General features: G+C 38.6%; 1 protein-coding gene across 1 annotated transcript in view; it reads left to right on the forward strand.

Annotated features, from left to right (window-relative positions):
- Positions 1–11003, forward strand: part of LOC135238842 (serine-aspartate repeat-containing protein I-like) — a 63977-nt gene extending 52974 nt beyond the window's left edge. The window contains exons 14-15 of the mRNA XM_064306949.1: positions 2848–2919; positions 10624–11003. Coding sequence (XP_064163019.1) covers positions 2848–2919; positions 10624–10674 — 123 coding nt within the window. The 3' untranslated portion in view covers positions 10675–11003. The remainder of the gene's footprint in view (positions 1–2847; positions 2920–10623) is intronic.
- Positions 11004–17857: the final 6854 nt, after the last annotated feature.

The raw sequence follows: 17857 nt of genomic DNA on the forward strand, positions 1-17857 counted from the left end.
TTAAAAAGATGCGATCAGAATTAAGTAAGGTCCTATTAGAATATGGCCGTACATGTATGATTTTTTGAAGTGCTTTTCTTTACAAATTCCAAATCAGACCATTGTGGTACTGTCTGAGTAATACTATGACTTTCTATCCAAAGTGTAATTTGTTGTGGAAATAAAGTTTCCTTATCATATTTATCTGAATGTAGTCATATATTAAACATATGCTGAACAGAGCAGAGAAAATTATGAACAAATATCACTATTCCGATTGCGTTGACTAGGCGGACTGATCTCTGATTGGTTGAAAACAAAATCGATGAGATTTGAGACAGGTTCTTGAAAAATCCACGGCTTCATCACGTGACTGGACCTATCTGCACAGAGGCTTTTTCACTTTTCCTCTCTTACGGAACTGTGGGTAGGCCCAGAGCCGTGGAGCTACCTACGGTTCTGGGTAGGCCTAGTACAGCTAAATAGTGCGATTATACTTGCTAGCTAACAGTTACCTATTACTGTTGCCTAGGTGTTTTTACCCTGTGCTTAATAATAAAAGTTTCAAATGCTTTGAAGTGAGTAATATTTCACAAGACAGAACATCTCAAGTTACTTGTCATTGTTTAATGTAAGGGGGAACAACATTTATAGCCTGTTGGCTGCAAGGTAGATTGCTAATAGCCTAGTCTAACTAGCTCTATAACTAATTTTAGCAAATGGTTATAAAGGCTATTTTGATGGTATCTTGTACATAATAATGTTATGGTTTCATATCTCAAGTGTTGTTAGACTATAACATATTAGGATGAAAAGTACTGTCCATATAGCTAGGCTATTTAATTTTGGGAGTAGCCTACCCAAGCGGCCAAAACCAGACTTTGTTTTTGAAGCTCATTTCCTGGTCTTGTTCTTCCTGGTTGCTCACTAGGGCCACTGCGGTTGGCTCCAGTATAGGTGTTTTCATATCCGGTTTCCATGTAAATCTACGGTACAAATGCGGTCAAAATACAAAGCCAATAATTTTTTCTCACAAGAACAAATAGTCACAATATATGTATTTTATTCGTCTTATGACTGTCCATGGGTAGATTTCATGATTTATTGTGTCATTTTGGCACTGTTAATATTAATTAATGTTAATATAATATTTGTTGTGGACAAGCGGCCAAAACCAGACTTCGTTTTTGAAGCTCATTTCCTGGTGTTGTAGTTCCTGGTTGCTCGCTAGCGCCACTACGGATGGCTCCAGTATAGGTGTTTTCATATCCGGTTTCCATGTAAGTCTACAGTACAAATGCGATCAAAATACAAAGTCAATCATTTTTTCTCACAAGAACAAATAGTCATAATAGGTGTATTTTATTCGTCTTAAGACTGTCCATGGGTCGATTTCCTGATTTGTTGCGTCATTTGGGCACAGTGCCAATATTTGTTCTGGACCAATGAGGTACCGCTTGCGTCACTTCCGGATTACTGCGGAGGACTGAGCTACAGTAGGGGCTACAATCTGTGGTCACTGGGTCTCTGCTCCGATCATGGTCCACCTGTGCGAAGTCAGAAGATGCAGGCATCCCGTTTCGTAGTGATTTCATTATGGCGTGTGCTATTTACAGCTGCACTAGACAACCATAAAATAATCCTCCTCTGAAGTTTTTTTGGTAACCAAGTCATTTTTTCTATTTCCTTTAGCCTACTTAACCAAATAATTAGTTGGCAGAAAGCGTAATCAGCTAACGCTTATTTACTATATTTGGTAGTCCAGTAGCCTATGCTAAAACAGTTCGCAACTTCGGCTACCAAGCCATTTGACTAGCTAGCTAACCCTGACCGGCAAATATTCAATCTGTCAAACGTGTTTGACGGCTTGTCAGTCGTGTACATTCCGTAAATGTCTACCTGGGCCATGCTTCACGGATGCGACAAAGCTAGAAGCTAGCAAGAAAATAATAATAATAATTAGAAATTCAATGTACATTATTTTTGTCTTTATGCAACAGGTGGAAAACTTGCTCTACAAAGTGCATTGTCATATTTACACGCCTGCAGATAAGTTATTAAAATACTTGGTAATTTGTTAATCACCGCTGACAGTGTTCATTTTTATTCATTTAAAAGTGACTTGCGAACGATCGGTCAAAATAGGCTTATTTTTCTATTGTGGGTATTTCCATCCTGATTTTTCATTTTTTAGCCCTATTAAATGGCCGCGCAAGGCAGATACACAGAAAAAAGAGACTGGCTCGCGAGGCTATACTAGAGATAAATTCATCCTGTTCCAATAGCACCAAGTAAGACTACACACATTCTTTCGCCCCACAGATACTTCCACTGTTTGGGGTATCTGAGGGGTTTCTCACAAAAACAAGATAAATAGGTAAATAAATAGATAAATATATACAACGAGGCTCGCGAGGCTATACTAGAGATAAATTCATCCTGTTCCAATAGCACCAGGTAAGACTACACACATTCTTTCGCCCCACAGATACTTCCACTGTTTGGGGTATCTGAGGGGTTTCTCACAAAAACAAGATAAATAAGTAAATAAACAGATAAATATATACAACCTCTGCAATGCTAAATGTTGCTGTGCAAGGTACTTTGGACTTGATTTTCTTGCTTTACACCACAAGCTTGTGAAAGCACCTATGCCAGTCATTTTAAAAGCTGCTGGTCATCAGAAACCTTTTTAAGTATCAAAAATATCCTTTGTTGTATTTTACACTATTTCTCTAGAGTAGCCATGTACTTGTGTTCTTGTAATTGCCAAGATTTGTACAGATAAAAGCTAAATAAATGCATAGTTCAGTTCTACTTGGCCAGGAGAAGGCCTGTGTGAGGTGTTTCTGGTTTTGAATCTGACAGAAAGAGAAGACCAAAGACTTCAAGATCCAGATCATCAGATACCTCGAGTCTCTTATGCAATCAGAGAAACAGGTGAAATATTAAATTTATAAATTTCATTAATAATATACAATTTTATCATTAAGGGATTGTGTGTGTGGGAGGGCCTGTGGGATGGGTGATTTCTCAAAGTTGTCGCCTGTTGATACACATAGTTTCACAGGCCCAGGCACAACCAATGTGGAGGACTTGCAGTTTTTTAGTTTTTATTTTATTTTATTTTATTCAATTATTTATTTATTCTTTTGCATGTTTTAGTGTGTTTTGCACATTATCGGATGTTGATTCTTACAGATAAATAATAATGAATAATTTCACACTTATTCACATTCTTAAAATTGGTTTAAAATAAAATCCAATGCAAATATTTCTGCATTAACATGTTACTTTTTGTTAATCTCAAATTTAGGGAACTGCACTGGAGCCTTCTATGGCTTACTGTTTCACAGCGGTATGAAAAAGTGGCAACACACATGTAAAATCCATGTGCTCCATCACAATGGAGAAAGTGGCAATACACATATAAAATCCATGTGCTCCATCACAATGGAGAAAGTGGCAATACACATATAAAATCCATGTGCTCCATCACAATGGTTAAAAATATGAAATGGTTAAAAGTGAACAAATAAAAACTTAATATGTCACTTTTCACTATTGACTTAGTAATTTAGAAATGAATACCACTGGAACACAGGAGATGCAGGTGTACATAAAGTAAATGAGTTGGGAGGCAAATAAAAAAAGGGGACATAGCTGGAGAGCTCCAAAATATGCTTGCATGTTGGGAACAAAGAGGGCTAGATTCAGGCAAGTGCAGACTGCTTAAGGGAATTAGTTTTCATCTAATTATTGCACTCCTGTAATTATTAACTATTGGCTATTTTTAATCTTTATTTAGCCAAATCCACGCACTGAGATTTTAGTTACATTCCTACAAATTTTTTAAAAAACTGCATCGTAAGTGCATCCTTTCATTGCAGTCTTACATGGAAGCTAACATTTAATCATGTAGCAGCATTCTTGTAATTGCAGGTGAAATGCTATTGATTTACAGCTTGCTTTGCTTTATTGCAATATGAAAATGAAGTAAGCAACTTGTATTCATTGGGGGACAGAATAAAGTTTACTAGATGTAAAGTTTGCTGAAGTTTACATGAAAGAATGCTTGTGATGCCTGGTGTAAACCTATCCAGAGTAAGACTCAGAGAACTCTTGGTATGAACATTACATGGCCAAATGTATGTGGACACCTGACATCCAACATCTCAACCAAAATTATGGGCGTTGATATGGAGTTGGTCCACCCTTTGCTGCTATAACAACCTCAGTTTTTCTGGGAAGGCTTTATACTAGTATATGTTGGAGCATAGCTGCAGTAATTTTCTTCCATTCAGTCGGAAGAACATTAGTGAAGTTGGGCACTGATTCCGTGATTAGGCCTGGCTTGTAGCTGACATCTATTTCCAGGCCAATAAAATTCTTCCACACTATTCTTGACAAAACCATTCCTATATTGACCTCACTGTGTGCCTGGGGGCATTGTTGAAACAGGAAAGGGCTTTCCTGAAACTGTTTGTGAGGCACAGGATCATCCAGAATGTGATTGTATGCTGTAGCATGAAGATTTGCCTTCACTGGAACTAAGGGGCCTAGCCCAAACCATGGAAAACATCCCCAAACCAAGGGCTGTCCAGATACTTTTTGTCATATAGTATAAAAGTAAATTTAATAAAACTATCAAACTCCTTAGACATAAACTAATATAAAATCATAAAATAGTTGTATTTAATGAGACCCAAAACCCCATAGTGTATGTCATAAGGCAGTCAAGCAGGAAGTGTGTGCCCAGACAAAAGATCACATGTCGCTTTTATACAGAAAACAATTGGGTCATATCACATAGAGGAAGGATAGTGATGGCTCGGGTCCATAGATAACTGAGACACTTCTAAAACTAATTACAGGTCTACTACAGTACAGCACAGTAAATACATATACAATGAGCTCCATAATCCTTGATCCTTGTACTCCACAATTTTAGATTTGTCATGTCAGAAATCACTGCAATACATAATGTGTGGGACAAATGGCTTCATTGGTGTTTCTGATCACTTAGGTGTGTTCAGTTGTTTCCCTAGTGCAGGTATTACAGAGCTTTCAGTACCTAGTCTTGATTCTAGACTTTGTATTGATTTTAGAGTCTGTTGCTTGCATTTGTCAACATGAGGAACAGAGTTATGCCAATGAAAGTCTGAGAAGTAAGAAAACGTTATGCTGTGTTCTCTCAATTCAGCAAGGAGGCCTAAGGACGCACCAGACCCCCAAGCAAGGCTTAATGAGGGCAGTACTATGCAAATAGTGTAGGCGGGTCGGGTAGATGGCTCTATGGAATCAATACAAACAAGTGGCATAGCCTACCACAGAACACTGCCAGCACCTGATTGGATAGACACTGGGCGGTCCTTAGTTTTGGCTCCCATTTTCAAAATAGAACAATAAGGCAGAGCATTGATGAACTTTATCTTTTTCCGCCTAAACTATCCCCTAAAATATATTTCTGAAAATATTTGAGGTATGAAATAGGCAATGTAGTTGCTGAATCTTGTTTCATATTTGGTCTGCAACACTTAGTTTGAAAGTTTGATGAGTTTCTTGAGCCAAAGCAAGCTACGTTGGATATCTTCATTTGCATACTACAAAGACGGAATACATTCTATACAAATACAGAACCAGTTATTGCCAAAGCACTTGTTGGACCACTTCCATGATGCACCGCACAGCCTGTCCATAGAAAATGAATAGGACACAATGAGTGCTGGATACGGTGTGAATCCCACTTTCGGCTTACTGTACCAAAATCAACTGTTTAGAACATCATTGAGAATGGTGAGAATTCTTCAGTCATAAATTGCAGAGTTCTTCCTTAGCCTTCCAGGCCCTTTGCGACTACTAAGCTCACCAGCGCTCTCTTTATTCTTAATAATGTTCCAAATGGTTGGTTTTGGTAAGCCAAAGGTTTGGCCTATGTCACTGACTGTTTATTTTTACTATTTCTTAGCCTCATAATGGCTTCTTCAACTTTGGCACAACTCTTGTCCTTATTCTGATAAACAGCAATAACAGACTCCAAAGGCGATCAAAAGCTTAAAATCAAGATTAGATACTGAAAGCTCTCTTATACTTGTAGTGAAGAAGCAATTGAACACACCTGATTTATCAGAAACACCTGTCAAGCCATTTGTCCCAAACATGGACACCCAAAATGGGTGGCCTATGTATAAAGAGTGCAGTTATTTCTACTTGGTGAAACAAAACACCCTTTAATAAAAGATTAGAATCTGCACTTTAGACACTTATGAATGTTTGATTACAAATCTAAAATTATGGAGTGCAGAACTGAATCAAGAAAAAATATGGCTTTTCCCTAAACATTATGGTGCTCACTGTATATATGTACCAACTGAGATGGTGGATCATGTCATCATCTTGGGGACCTGTCTGACACAACAGTGGTTTTTAGGGAATTTTGACATTTTTTAAATATTTTGTCCACTATAGTACCACCATGTGTTTGGATTGGGCTAAGACTTCAAGGCTGGAGTCTTGATCAAACTGTCAATGCACATAACCAGTTTCATAGCTTAAGGACGAACAGTTTTGGAATTATTAGCATTTTGTGAGAAGCAAAGGAAACTGTAGAGGAACAGGGATTTGATCACAGTGATCGGACACAAGGCTGTAGAAAGGTCTGGTTGTTCCTCTCCCCACAAACCACACAGTTCTAGGTTCATACACACACTTTATTGTGTGTTCAATACAGGTACGTACGTACAAACAAACAAACAACACATGATAGGTGAAGGGAATATGCGATATAGCTCCCGCATGCGTCTCATTCCAGCTTCCCGGTCTCACTGCTGGCAGAAGCAGATAAAGAGTTATCAATCATGAACATTGTCAACAGCTGTAGCAAATTGCAAACCAGCTAAACTGCCCCATTTCCGCCTGCAGATGGCGCCCTAACCACACCACCCCTCCACAAAGGAATTATTTTTATTTACAATAGATCAAATCATACATCATTTTAACCCCTTTGCTGCGCAGATGCCCAATCCTTGCTCATTTAGGGGGTACCTTATTTAAAGCTTTATAACTCCAGTTGTGAGCATCACAGAGACTTGAAAAATGGCTTAAATGAAGCAGGACATTTGTACCATTTACATTACAAACTACTATACAATACTAAAAAACTACTAAAATACTACAATAGATGTGTTTAGATTCATAATTTTGGAAGAAATAAAGTGCCACAAATGCAATTGTCCCAGAAAAAAGCAAAAATGAATTTGTTCTTTTTTAGTTTGCTATGAAATACTGAGAGATCCCATATATAAAACTGATTAAACTATACTATGTCCTGGATCAAAAACTCCTTGACCACAAATGCATAAAATCCAAGAGTGGATGTGTAAAACTATTAAAAATCTACGAAGCAAAAAGTAAGCAGTGTACCCAGTGTCTCCAAATTTATCCAAAATGTCTAAATTATGCATTGCTGTAAATCACAACATAATCATGTATTTCACTACAAATCGACTGTTTTGAATCAACAAACTTACCTTTGCATCATTTACAAATGGAAATTACAAGCTTCCCATCAGTACAGTGGTCTAAAATATATAGGGGTCCAGAAACATATCCATAATCTATCCGAAAATGAAAAAAAAACTTTTTTTTTCATTATAAAGAATATAAATGTGACCCTTATTAAGGTTTAAGATGAAACATTGATATCAGATTAATAAATAATGCAAAAACATTATTAAGCAATGTGGTACAGTACCTAAATATGTAATTATTAACTCTCGTATGTTTTTTTATATTCTACAGTATGTAATGTTTTCTTGCATGGGGATGGGATGACAGTAAAAAATATTCCACCGTCCACCAAAACCTTTTGTCGATGCTCCAGCTTCACGTCAAATCCTGTGCATGAAACATAAACACCACTGCGCAATCAATGAATGCTTACGCTATAGTGTAAAGCATCCTTATTGTAAAATAGCACTAACCTAAAAACACTCAAATTAAAAACATAACGTATGTAACCAAAATATTTTGAGCTGTAATACTTACATATGGATGGTGAAATCATATCTGTGCTCAGTAGGCATTGTCCTCCTCCAGAGAATCATGCTCTTCTGACTTACTGCAAAAAACTGTCAGCTAGGTATAACATCAAACATACGGCTTAGCTGTGCTCAGAAGTCCTCAATAATAATGATATTTTATGACGGAACTCAAAGATTAGCCTATCAGTAAAAGCAGTAAAAGCCTAGCAGTAAAAGACACTGCTGGGTGCAGTGTCTTTTACTGCTACCACAGAGTGAATGTGTAAGGAGGCGTTGATGAGAAACCTTCGGTTACGCTGAGATAAAACCTATTCCAAAAGCAAAATGAGACATGTTATACATCATTAGAATGCTTCTTCTGTCACCTATTGGATAAAATGATCGTCAATCAAGCCAGAATGTACTAAAAAAAAAAAGGGCCACAATGCCATAAACAGAAAGTGCTGTATTACGCACAGCTATTTTGGAAGGTATCCAGGCGTCATAAATGAGTGTACACTCCTGGGCAAAAAAAATGGGCCAAGCCCAAAATGGCAAAAATATTAAGCTTTTAATGGTCTTAACAACTAATCATTGGTCAGAAAATTTGCAAGAATTAAACAAATGCACTCTGAGACCTCCTGTGCCACCATTTGCTCGTTTACTTTTGCTGCAGTGAACTGTTTGGGGAAAAGCTAGAAACAGGGAAATTCACTTATACAGTAGACAAATTAACATAATGTCAAATAAAAGTGTCATGTTTTGTATTTGATTGCATATCATTTGCATGCCATGACTTCCTGATGTCTGTGACCTATCGACATCATCAGAGTCTGGATATCTTATTTTCAGGTTGTCCTACAAGCAATACAAAAACTCTTTGCATTTGAATGGATCTCTATGGGAATTGGGGGTGGGACTAGATTCAGCTGTAAATTATGCTGATACAGTATGGAACACATTTGTTGGCTAAATGGCTTTAAGTCATCAAGGGTCCAAGGTATCAAATGAGCCTCAAACCACCTTGCTGCTGCAGATATGCAGGAGATACTACAAGAATTGTTTCTCCTGATTAATTTTCCTGTTGAACTCAATGGAAAAAATATTCAGGAGAAACAATGCTTGTGTGGGGAAGAGTGGGCGTGGCTACAGAGCCCGTGGTTTGGAATCGGATGCCAGTAAAGTGTTTGCTGCTGCAGTGGCAGACGCTAAGAAGCCTAGATACAGTGCAGCGAAAAGACAGGGCTCTTTAAAAAACTAGAATCAGCTTTGGAATTGGTTCGCCTCTGTGTTGTCACCTGAAGTTTGCCAAGGGGGTCAAAAGTGATGCAGAGTTGGCCTGTTTTCAGTTGGACATCTGAATTCTAAGTAAATGTCCAGGGGGTATTTCATGAAGCAGGATTACAGAGTTAGCTGGGTAACTGCACTGTGTAAAACCTGGAACTCTTTTTACTTCAGTCTATGTTCCAAATCTGGCCGGGCTCTGGGTTTTACTCTGTGCAGTTATCCAACTAACTCTTCCTGAAATACCCCAGAATTCCCCAGAATAATTAAATACTGAACAAGGAAAAACACAGAATAGCTGCAACGGCACTACGGAGTAGCTTGCCACCGTACAATGTTCCCACATGCTATGGGTGCATTCAGTGTAAAGATTGTTATAGCACTACATAATTACTGCTACCATCTAATCATTCATGTTGCTAAAAAATATGCTATTTTCTGTATCTCTCATGTCTTCACTTGACAGTTTGTGCTCAAGGTTGTGTCCTCAAAGGCGATATGGGTGGGGTTGTGGATGGAGGGGGAGAATTCCTTGTTAATTTTGTTCCTTTTCTTTCACTTTGTAAACATTGAAACCAGCCTAGTAACCTGTCTCAGAACCTATTTGTGACCTTGTTTCCGAAAATAATAACCACCGGTGAAGTGAAGAGTTATTTTTTAGTTGAGCAGCAGTCATTCTATGAGATGCAAGTGGCTTTTGACTGCTGCATTAATCACGACTGTCTACATGGAGCCCCCACCCCATCAGCACCTGCCTGGTTTAGAAAAAGATACCTATGGATGATTAAAAACACATTGATTAAAAAACGGTATCACACTGCATTATCTGGTATAGTGCCCCCAAGTGGTAAAATGTCATGCAGCTTGCTGTGTACCCCTAGGCCTTCTGCTAAAGAATGGTACCAAGTTTGGCGCAATTACTCATGGTCCCCTAACATATGGGGAGGGCTATCTATAAAAAAGACTCTAATTTCTACATTGGATCAGCCAATATGGATGTAAATACCCTCGAATAACAGTCTGCACCATGACCTCAGATTCATTATTTCATTTCAAATCTAATGTGCTGGAGTACAGAGCCAAACGAACAAAACTTGTGTCATTGTCCAATGACTTGCAGAACATACTGTATACAATACACACTGTAGCATACAAAGGATAATAAAGCCTGTAAACTTTGCCCTGAATTAAAAGTCCCCCCCCCCCCTCGCCCAATTAAAGCAGTCTGGGGGGGGGGGGCTCTTTCTGAAGGCACTATATAACACCCATAACACCTTCACTGCACTGGACCCCAGTGTCTTAGTATTGTGATCTTGATTTTGGATCTTTCTCATTACAGCTGATGAAATATTGGGAGGCCTTCCTGCCTGAAGCCAAAGCCATTGCCTGAGAAACAGCCACAGCTCATGGAGGCTGCCTCTTCAAGCATTACCTCCTTCAAACCAAGAACCACCATGATCTGTAAAGTGAAAGAGGGGCTGTGTAATTATTTTAATCACAGTAATGTTATTGCCTTTTTATTTAGCTGTTTTATCTAAAATTGACTATTTTACTCACAACTTTCACTTATATTTTCTAAATAATGATAAAACTGTCTCTGTAACATTGTTGAAGATGGTGGCAGGTGCCAGTGCTTTTAGATGTCTGAAAAGATTTTCATTCTGGGCTGTGTGGTAGTGCCAGTACAAAATAAACACTGATTTTGCCTTCATGAAAAAAGCTATGTATAATTTAATTATAATTGTAAGACAAAAGTGTTCATAAGGAATTGCTCAACTGAGGGGCAGATCCGTTGGGTGAATACTGACCACACTTAGTGTGCATCAGCTGATCTTTGCCATTTTAAGTGGGTAATAAACACCAAATCACAGTTTTTTTCTCTCTTTAGATTAGCTTAGCTAGAAATGCTTGTTCTTTAGCTCTATATTTGGCATTTTAGTAGTTTGTTCATAGTAGGTTTGCAGGATTTGTCTAAACCGGTCAACAGCTAGAAACTAGAACAAGGTGGGGAACTGATGGTGGAAAGGTGGGAGGGTGGGGGGGGGGCATTAGAACAGATCACGGATCAAGAGTGGCTGAGATGCAAATTCATTACAGACTAACAGAAGTTAATTTTCATTTAGTTATTAAGACCAAACAATTTGAAAACCAGACAGTCAAAAACCAGGCATTTGGCAACCCTAGTTAGTATCCATCTATCTGTAAGGAATTAGATTTAGTCGCAGGGAGGAAAACATGTTTATCTGACTCCATTAACTTCAAATCCTGTAAAGTGAAGATGTATGTGAATACAGGTTCTTGTATACGTGCATTGGCTGCTCTGAAAAAGGGGAAAAACTGTTTATTATGACACAATATGACCGTTGGTAATAACCGAGGATTGGCAGTTTCAATGATGGAAAAGGTGAACACTTTATTTTACAAAGCAAGAAAAAAGACCACTATGAAAAGGAAAGACATACAAACAAGGACAAAGGAAAGGAACACAAAGTGAGTATTGATGAATACCCAAATATTCTGTACAACAAAGACTATGGTACCAGGAGAACTGTTAAGCAGATTCTCCTCGAATGTTTCTTTGGACTTCCCTTAAATCCAATCCTGAGAATGCCTTCCACCTCACAGCTCCTTTGGTTTGCCCAAATAAGGTCTGGACACAAATAGGCCAGTAACATCTGCCCCACCAAGAAACCCCCCCCTACTCCTCCAGGAAGAGAGAAACTGCACTTTCCCCCTCCTCTGTAGACACAGGAGAAGCATCAAAATCCAGTGACAGTGATAAGATACTTTGTACGATGGCATGTGATTCCATGATTTTACCTATCAATTCTCCAAATACTTCTCTATGGGAGTCCATGGTGGTGACTCATCTGTGACCCAGACACTTATGTAGGCATACCTATGTATAAATATACTATGCTTTACATACTTGTAATCCCTTATACTATCTCACACCCGTTCAGTGTGCTTGTCTATGTATGATATTATTCACAGTCCCCCACATTTATCACATCATCCTTAGTTATACGCATGCAAGTACATAAGATGCATTCTTTCAGTCCATGGTAGTAGTTTTTTCTGACCCAGGAGAGCCTGGGCCATTGTCCATGGATTTCAGAGCTTGATCCTCCACCTGGTATACAGCTCCAAGAGGGTAATATCCTGTCATCTGATTCCTCCAACTCATCCAGGAGGATAAGCCATTTGAAGATTGCTTCCCTTCAATAAATGGGGCCGCAAAAGACAGTCCCATGCAGCTTTCAGCTGCTCTCCCCATCCTGGGGCATTTTATGGCTTCACTCAGCTCCACTCATGTACGGCAGTGGAATTTTTACAACTCCACCAGTGTGCGCACCATGGAAGAATATGTCCAGTTGTGAAGGGACAACAGAGTTGATTGGGAAAACTGAAATTATACCTTACACATCCATTTTCTAACTGGTTAGTCCAAGTTCGGGTCGCGGTTGCAACCGGGCCAGCAGAGCAGCCCAGACGTCCCTTTCCCAAGCGACTTCCGCCAACTCATCCCAGGGGATCCCAAGATCCCTCCAGCATGTCCTAGGTCTGCCCCTGAGTCTCCTCCCCGGTGCCTGAGCCCGGAACACCCCCAGGAAGCATCCTTATCAGATGCCCGAACCACCTCAACTGATTCCTTTCAATGCGGAGGAGCAGCGACTCTACTGTGAGGTCCTCCCAGACAACTGAGCTCCTCACCCTGTCAAGAGAAATAAGCCCTGCCACCGTACAGAGGAACCCCATTTTTGCAGCTTGTGTTTGCGATCTCACTCTTTCAGTCACTACCCATAGCTTGTGACCATAGGTGAGAGTAGGGATGAATATCGACTGGTAAATCGAGAGCTTTGACTTTTGTTCCTTCTTCACCACCACTGTCCAATGCCCGCATTACTATGGCCGCTGCACCTACACATTGCCTAATCTCCCGATCCCTTTTACCTACACTTGTGATGAAGATTTCAAGATAGTTGAACTCCACCTGGGGCAAGGCGACAAGGCATCTTTTTCCAAGAGAGGACCATTGCCACAGATTTGGAGGTGCTGATCCTCATCCCGACCGCATCACACACGGCTAAAAAACATTCTAGTGCACATCGAAGGTCACAGTACAATGAAGCCAAAAGTATGACATCATCCACAAATAGCCGCGATGACACCCCTATGTCCCCAAACTGGACAAACTCCAGACCTCAGTGGTGCCTTGAGATCCTGTCCAGAAATACCCCTCCTGTTGCTGTTCCTGGTACAGAGAAAAAGACAACAATAATCTCTTAAGGTTGCCTAAGATGCATGTATTGTATTATAATGTAAATAAGCATAGCCATAATACCATAGAATATATACTGATAGATAACGCAATAAGCTGTTCTGTTATGCACCCAACACTGTATTTGTATTATCTGAATAACCAAGAACATTACATTACAGGCATTTAGCAGACGTTCTTATCCAGAGCGATTTACACAACTTTACAACTTTAAACAAATTTACATAGCATTTTACATTGTATCCATTTATACAGCTGGATATATACTGAAGCAATTTCGGTTAAGTACCTTGCTCAAGGGTACAACGGCAGTGCCCTTACCCGGGAATCGAACCTGCGACCTTTCAGTTACAAGCCCAGCTCCTTACCCACTGTGCTACACTCCGTCCTCCAGAGCATACTTTCACGCAGCACAATACTATGTAAGTACACTGTATAGGGCTATGTAACCACTGCCATGGAAAACCATTACATTGGGAGCTGACAATCTTCATCAAAATAATACTCATAAGGTAGACCTGCCAACCTCAGGAAAATATTTTGAGTACCACAATAGTCAGTGTAACGCTTAGTTCACATGCTTTCGCACCACTTCGCTTTGCACGCACACACAAGCCTTTCTTCATAATTTTAGTTTTGACTGTTAAAGTGATCAGGCAAAATTGTATAATTTGACCTGATTCTAAAATATCACTTGCAGTGATATTATGATACACTTGCAAGTCAAAAGTTTGAGTATGCCTGCTTAAAACTATTTTTTCATGATTAATATTTCATTATATGATATGTGTGCTTATACAAACTGATAACCATAAGTGAATTGCATTAAATTATTTAATAAAAATGGAAATATTTTGAATTTATTTTGTATATTGTAACATGTTTTCATTTTCAAGTATTTACAGAAACTTATGTTGCGATGTAAAACAGTCAATTATGAATAAAACCAAATTTCTGTTCATGATTTCCATCATTATTTAATAATTAAATAATTGAATCAGCTTATATAGGCACACATCATATAGGCCTAATGAAAAAAAAGTATTCAATTGAAAAATTATCTGCATGGTGCGGAAGTTTTGAGGGGCGGAGGCACGGCCATTGCTCCTGATATTTTGCGAGGAACTTCCAGGGGGCATGGACTCGCTTCTTTTTAGTAGGTCTGCTGCTCTCTCTCTTTCCTTGTTAGTATTCTCGTCATCTGACGTCATGATTATTTTCTAACTGCAAGGCTGGTCGGATGACTGGCTGCAATAATAGGAATTATTTGCTACGTTAGCAGTCTTTGGTCAAACACCTTTGCAATGGTCACTTTGCTCCAACAGAGCGTGCGCGATTCAAAGTTTGAGCAAGGAGTCTTCGTAGCGTTTGAGTTACTGCAGCTAAATTACTCCATCAGTTATTCACACGTCTCGTAACGAGGCTAAATCGCATGCGAGCTACTACTACGACTAACTATATACACAAATTTATCTCATTAGGATATACCCCTTGAAATGTATCATCAAGTTACCGAACATGTTTTAACGTTTTATATGTTAACATTACGGTCACATTTTTGTGCTTGATTATTACTCCCCACTTCCCATTTTACCTCAGCAATGCAGCGTTACGCCTCGCTGGATAATAAAGTACCGCTGCGTATCAGTGGATGTTGAGTGGGTCGGCGAGGGGTTACAGAACCACAAGCACAAGGTCGTAGCATCTGGTTCAATCCGAGGGATGTAGTTTAAATACCGAATACATGTACGGTATTGATTTGTATTAATTGATTGTTTTCCGTAATTCAATTACAATAATATATATATATATTTTTTTTTTTTTTTTGCGTAGTTTCAGCTGGTATTTCGTACCTGCGTATTTTGAATTGCGTGGTTGATAGGCCTACACAAAATGCGAGCAGGTTGGCAGGTCTGATAAGGATACGTTTTCACCGTAACATTATACAGACATGCAATTCTTAGTAATGCCATCCCGAAAATGCTACCAAAAGCTTAAAAAGAGGACGACAGTAAAAGATGATAAACGCATAACTGTAGACATAAAAGGACGCTTCTTTTTCATTTGTGGTTTAAAAAAAAACTTAATGAAAGTTTCATTACTCACTAAGTTCAAAGTCAATTGCCCTCTGCCAATCTGCCAGTATGCTGTCTGCCCTGTGGTGAATGTATTGTTCTGTCATATCTGTTTGTATTGCATTAACTGTATTGTATTGGATGTTTTGCCATGTCTATGTTTGCATGTTAGAGGACCACAATGGAAATAAGCACGTTATGTGTTTCTATCCTCGACAGTTTTTAAAGGATTGCTATCTGCTATGCAGTCTTGTTTTTAAACTGTCAAATACATTCAATTAACTGTGCAACAAGAATAGCCAGCAGGGAGGGGAAGACAGCTGAAAATGATGGGCAGGCTGTTCTGTTCTATGGACTATTACCTTACAGTCCATGGAACCGCACAGCCTGCTGCTCATCATTTTCAATGAGTGGTAGCCAGGAGGCACAGAGACTAGCAAGTGGAGCAGGAAGCAGGCTGATTCCCATAAAATTCCCTATACTGAAACTACAATGGTTGACGCGTGCAGACGGGCTAGTGTGGAAACTAGACCGACGGTTGCCTAAATACGACCATTGTTGTCGTTTCAATGTTAGCAACTTGCTTTTTTAAAACACATAACAGCTTCCAAATCCACGGTTGAGATATCAATGGGTGTCATTTTGTCTCGTATAAAACAACGTGAAACTCTCTTAGACATACGTTAACCACAGACCTTATTTTCGGCAGAAAACAAAATCCCTACCGGGAAAAAAACATCTGACGAGGGAACCCATGCGCTAAGGGCTGGGGAACAATGGTTTACTTCAGGTGGGGAAGAAGGAAAAATGGAGGGAATTTTTCATTTTAGGGGAACACTGGAAGGGATGCAGAGGTCATGAGTTTGATCCCCACGCGAGACATATATAAATCTGATTAAATCGATCATACTTACGATCTCTTTCTCTTTTGTTATTTTATACTTTATTATTTATATCTATGGTAAACTAATTTTATGTGTATTGTGTAAGAAAGTAGCCCTAATGTGTTCCCTTTGATTAAACAGTAAATGCTCTTTCAATAAACAATTAATATCTATCAACTATATAAGAAGTTATACACTTTTATTTAAATAACTTTGAAAAAATAAATGAGAAAACAGTATTGCTATTAAACAAATCGTAACCACAAATATAGAAGTATAGACAAAAATATAGCATGAGCAGATCTTATTAAATTTCAAAGTATCAATACAAAGGATTCATTTTTAACTATTCACAAGATTGACTTTTTAATAAATGTTATATCCAAAAGATTTCATTAAAAAATAATATAAAATAATGAATGCATGAAAATTATTTTAAAAATGGTACAAACTAATTTTGCATTTCTTTTTAATGTCTTCCAACCACTTCGCCATGGTGTCTGTGTTTGGGCAGTATATTGTGCCTTTGTACTGGGTGTGCCTTGTTGCATAAGTTCTGAATTGCTCGCATTTTCTGCATGTATAAAACATTCAAGTTAACTTTGTTGTCATGGTAAAAAAAAAAAAATGCTGAGGGGTGAAATGATTTTCCAGCCAACCACAGCACCAAGACAGGTTAAGGTTGTAAATGACCTAAGATTCAGTGCCCATTCTTATGGCACTACTTATCATAGCATCTTAATCAGTTGCCTTGAGAAATGGGTTTGTCATTCCTACACTGTTCTAACCTGGTTCCGTCACTGGGAGAAACTTCTCCGTAAAAACATGTTTCAGACTGTATTAGCATTGATTATGGCATTGCACAAGGCAGTACTATAGTATACGATAAAGTATAAAATACCTTTATTGTGCTCCATTTATAATGCTTTCAATGGACAAAATAAATTGCCAGCATTACGTGAATTTTCACTATTATGCTGAAGACACACTGTACGTTTGTAGCTGTACGTTTCTGGAGAGCCAAGTGATTCAAATGCTCTCTGTGCGCTGACTTAATGCCTCTCATCTTTATGGGCAATAATTTATTCAAATTAAACAGGAAAGAAAGCTTAGGATTGAAAAAAGAAACCTGGTTTCATCCTGTATCAGAAGTACATCTAACCAGTACAGAAAAAAGAAAATACAAAATGCTTTGTCGTAGGATCAGGGGATTTCATTTAGATACAAATATCCTCATTATTTCAAGCTTTGAACCATGTCTGTGCTGTATATAATTCTGCAGATAATGGGGTTTATTTCAGACAGGGGAGTTTTAAAAAGGGGTTTAACTAC

The sequence above is a fragment of the Anguilla rostrata genome, chromosome 14 (assembly GCF_018555375.3).
Source record: "Anguilla rostrata isolate EN2019 chromosome 14, ASM1855537v3, whole genome shotgun sequence".
NCBI classification, from domain to species: domain Eukaryota; kingdom Metazoa; phylum Chordata; class Actinopteri; order Anguilliformes; family Anguillidae; genus Anguilla; species Anguilla rostrata.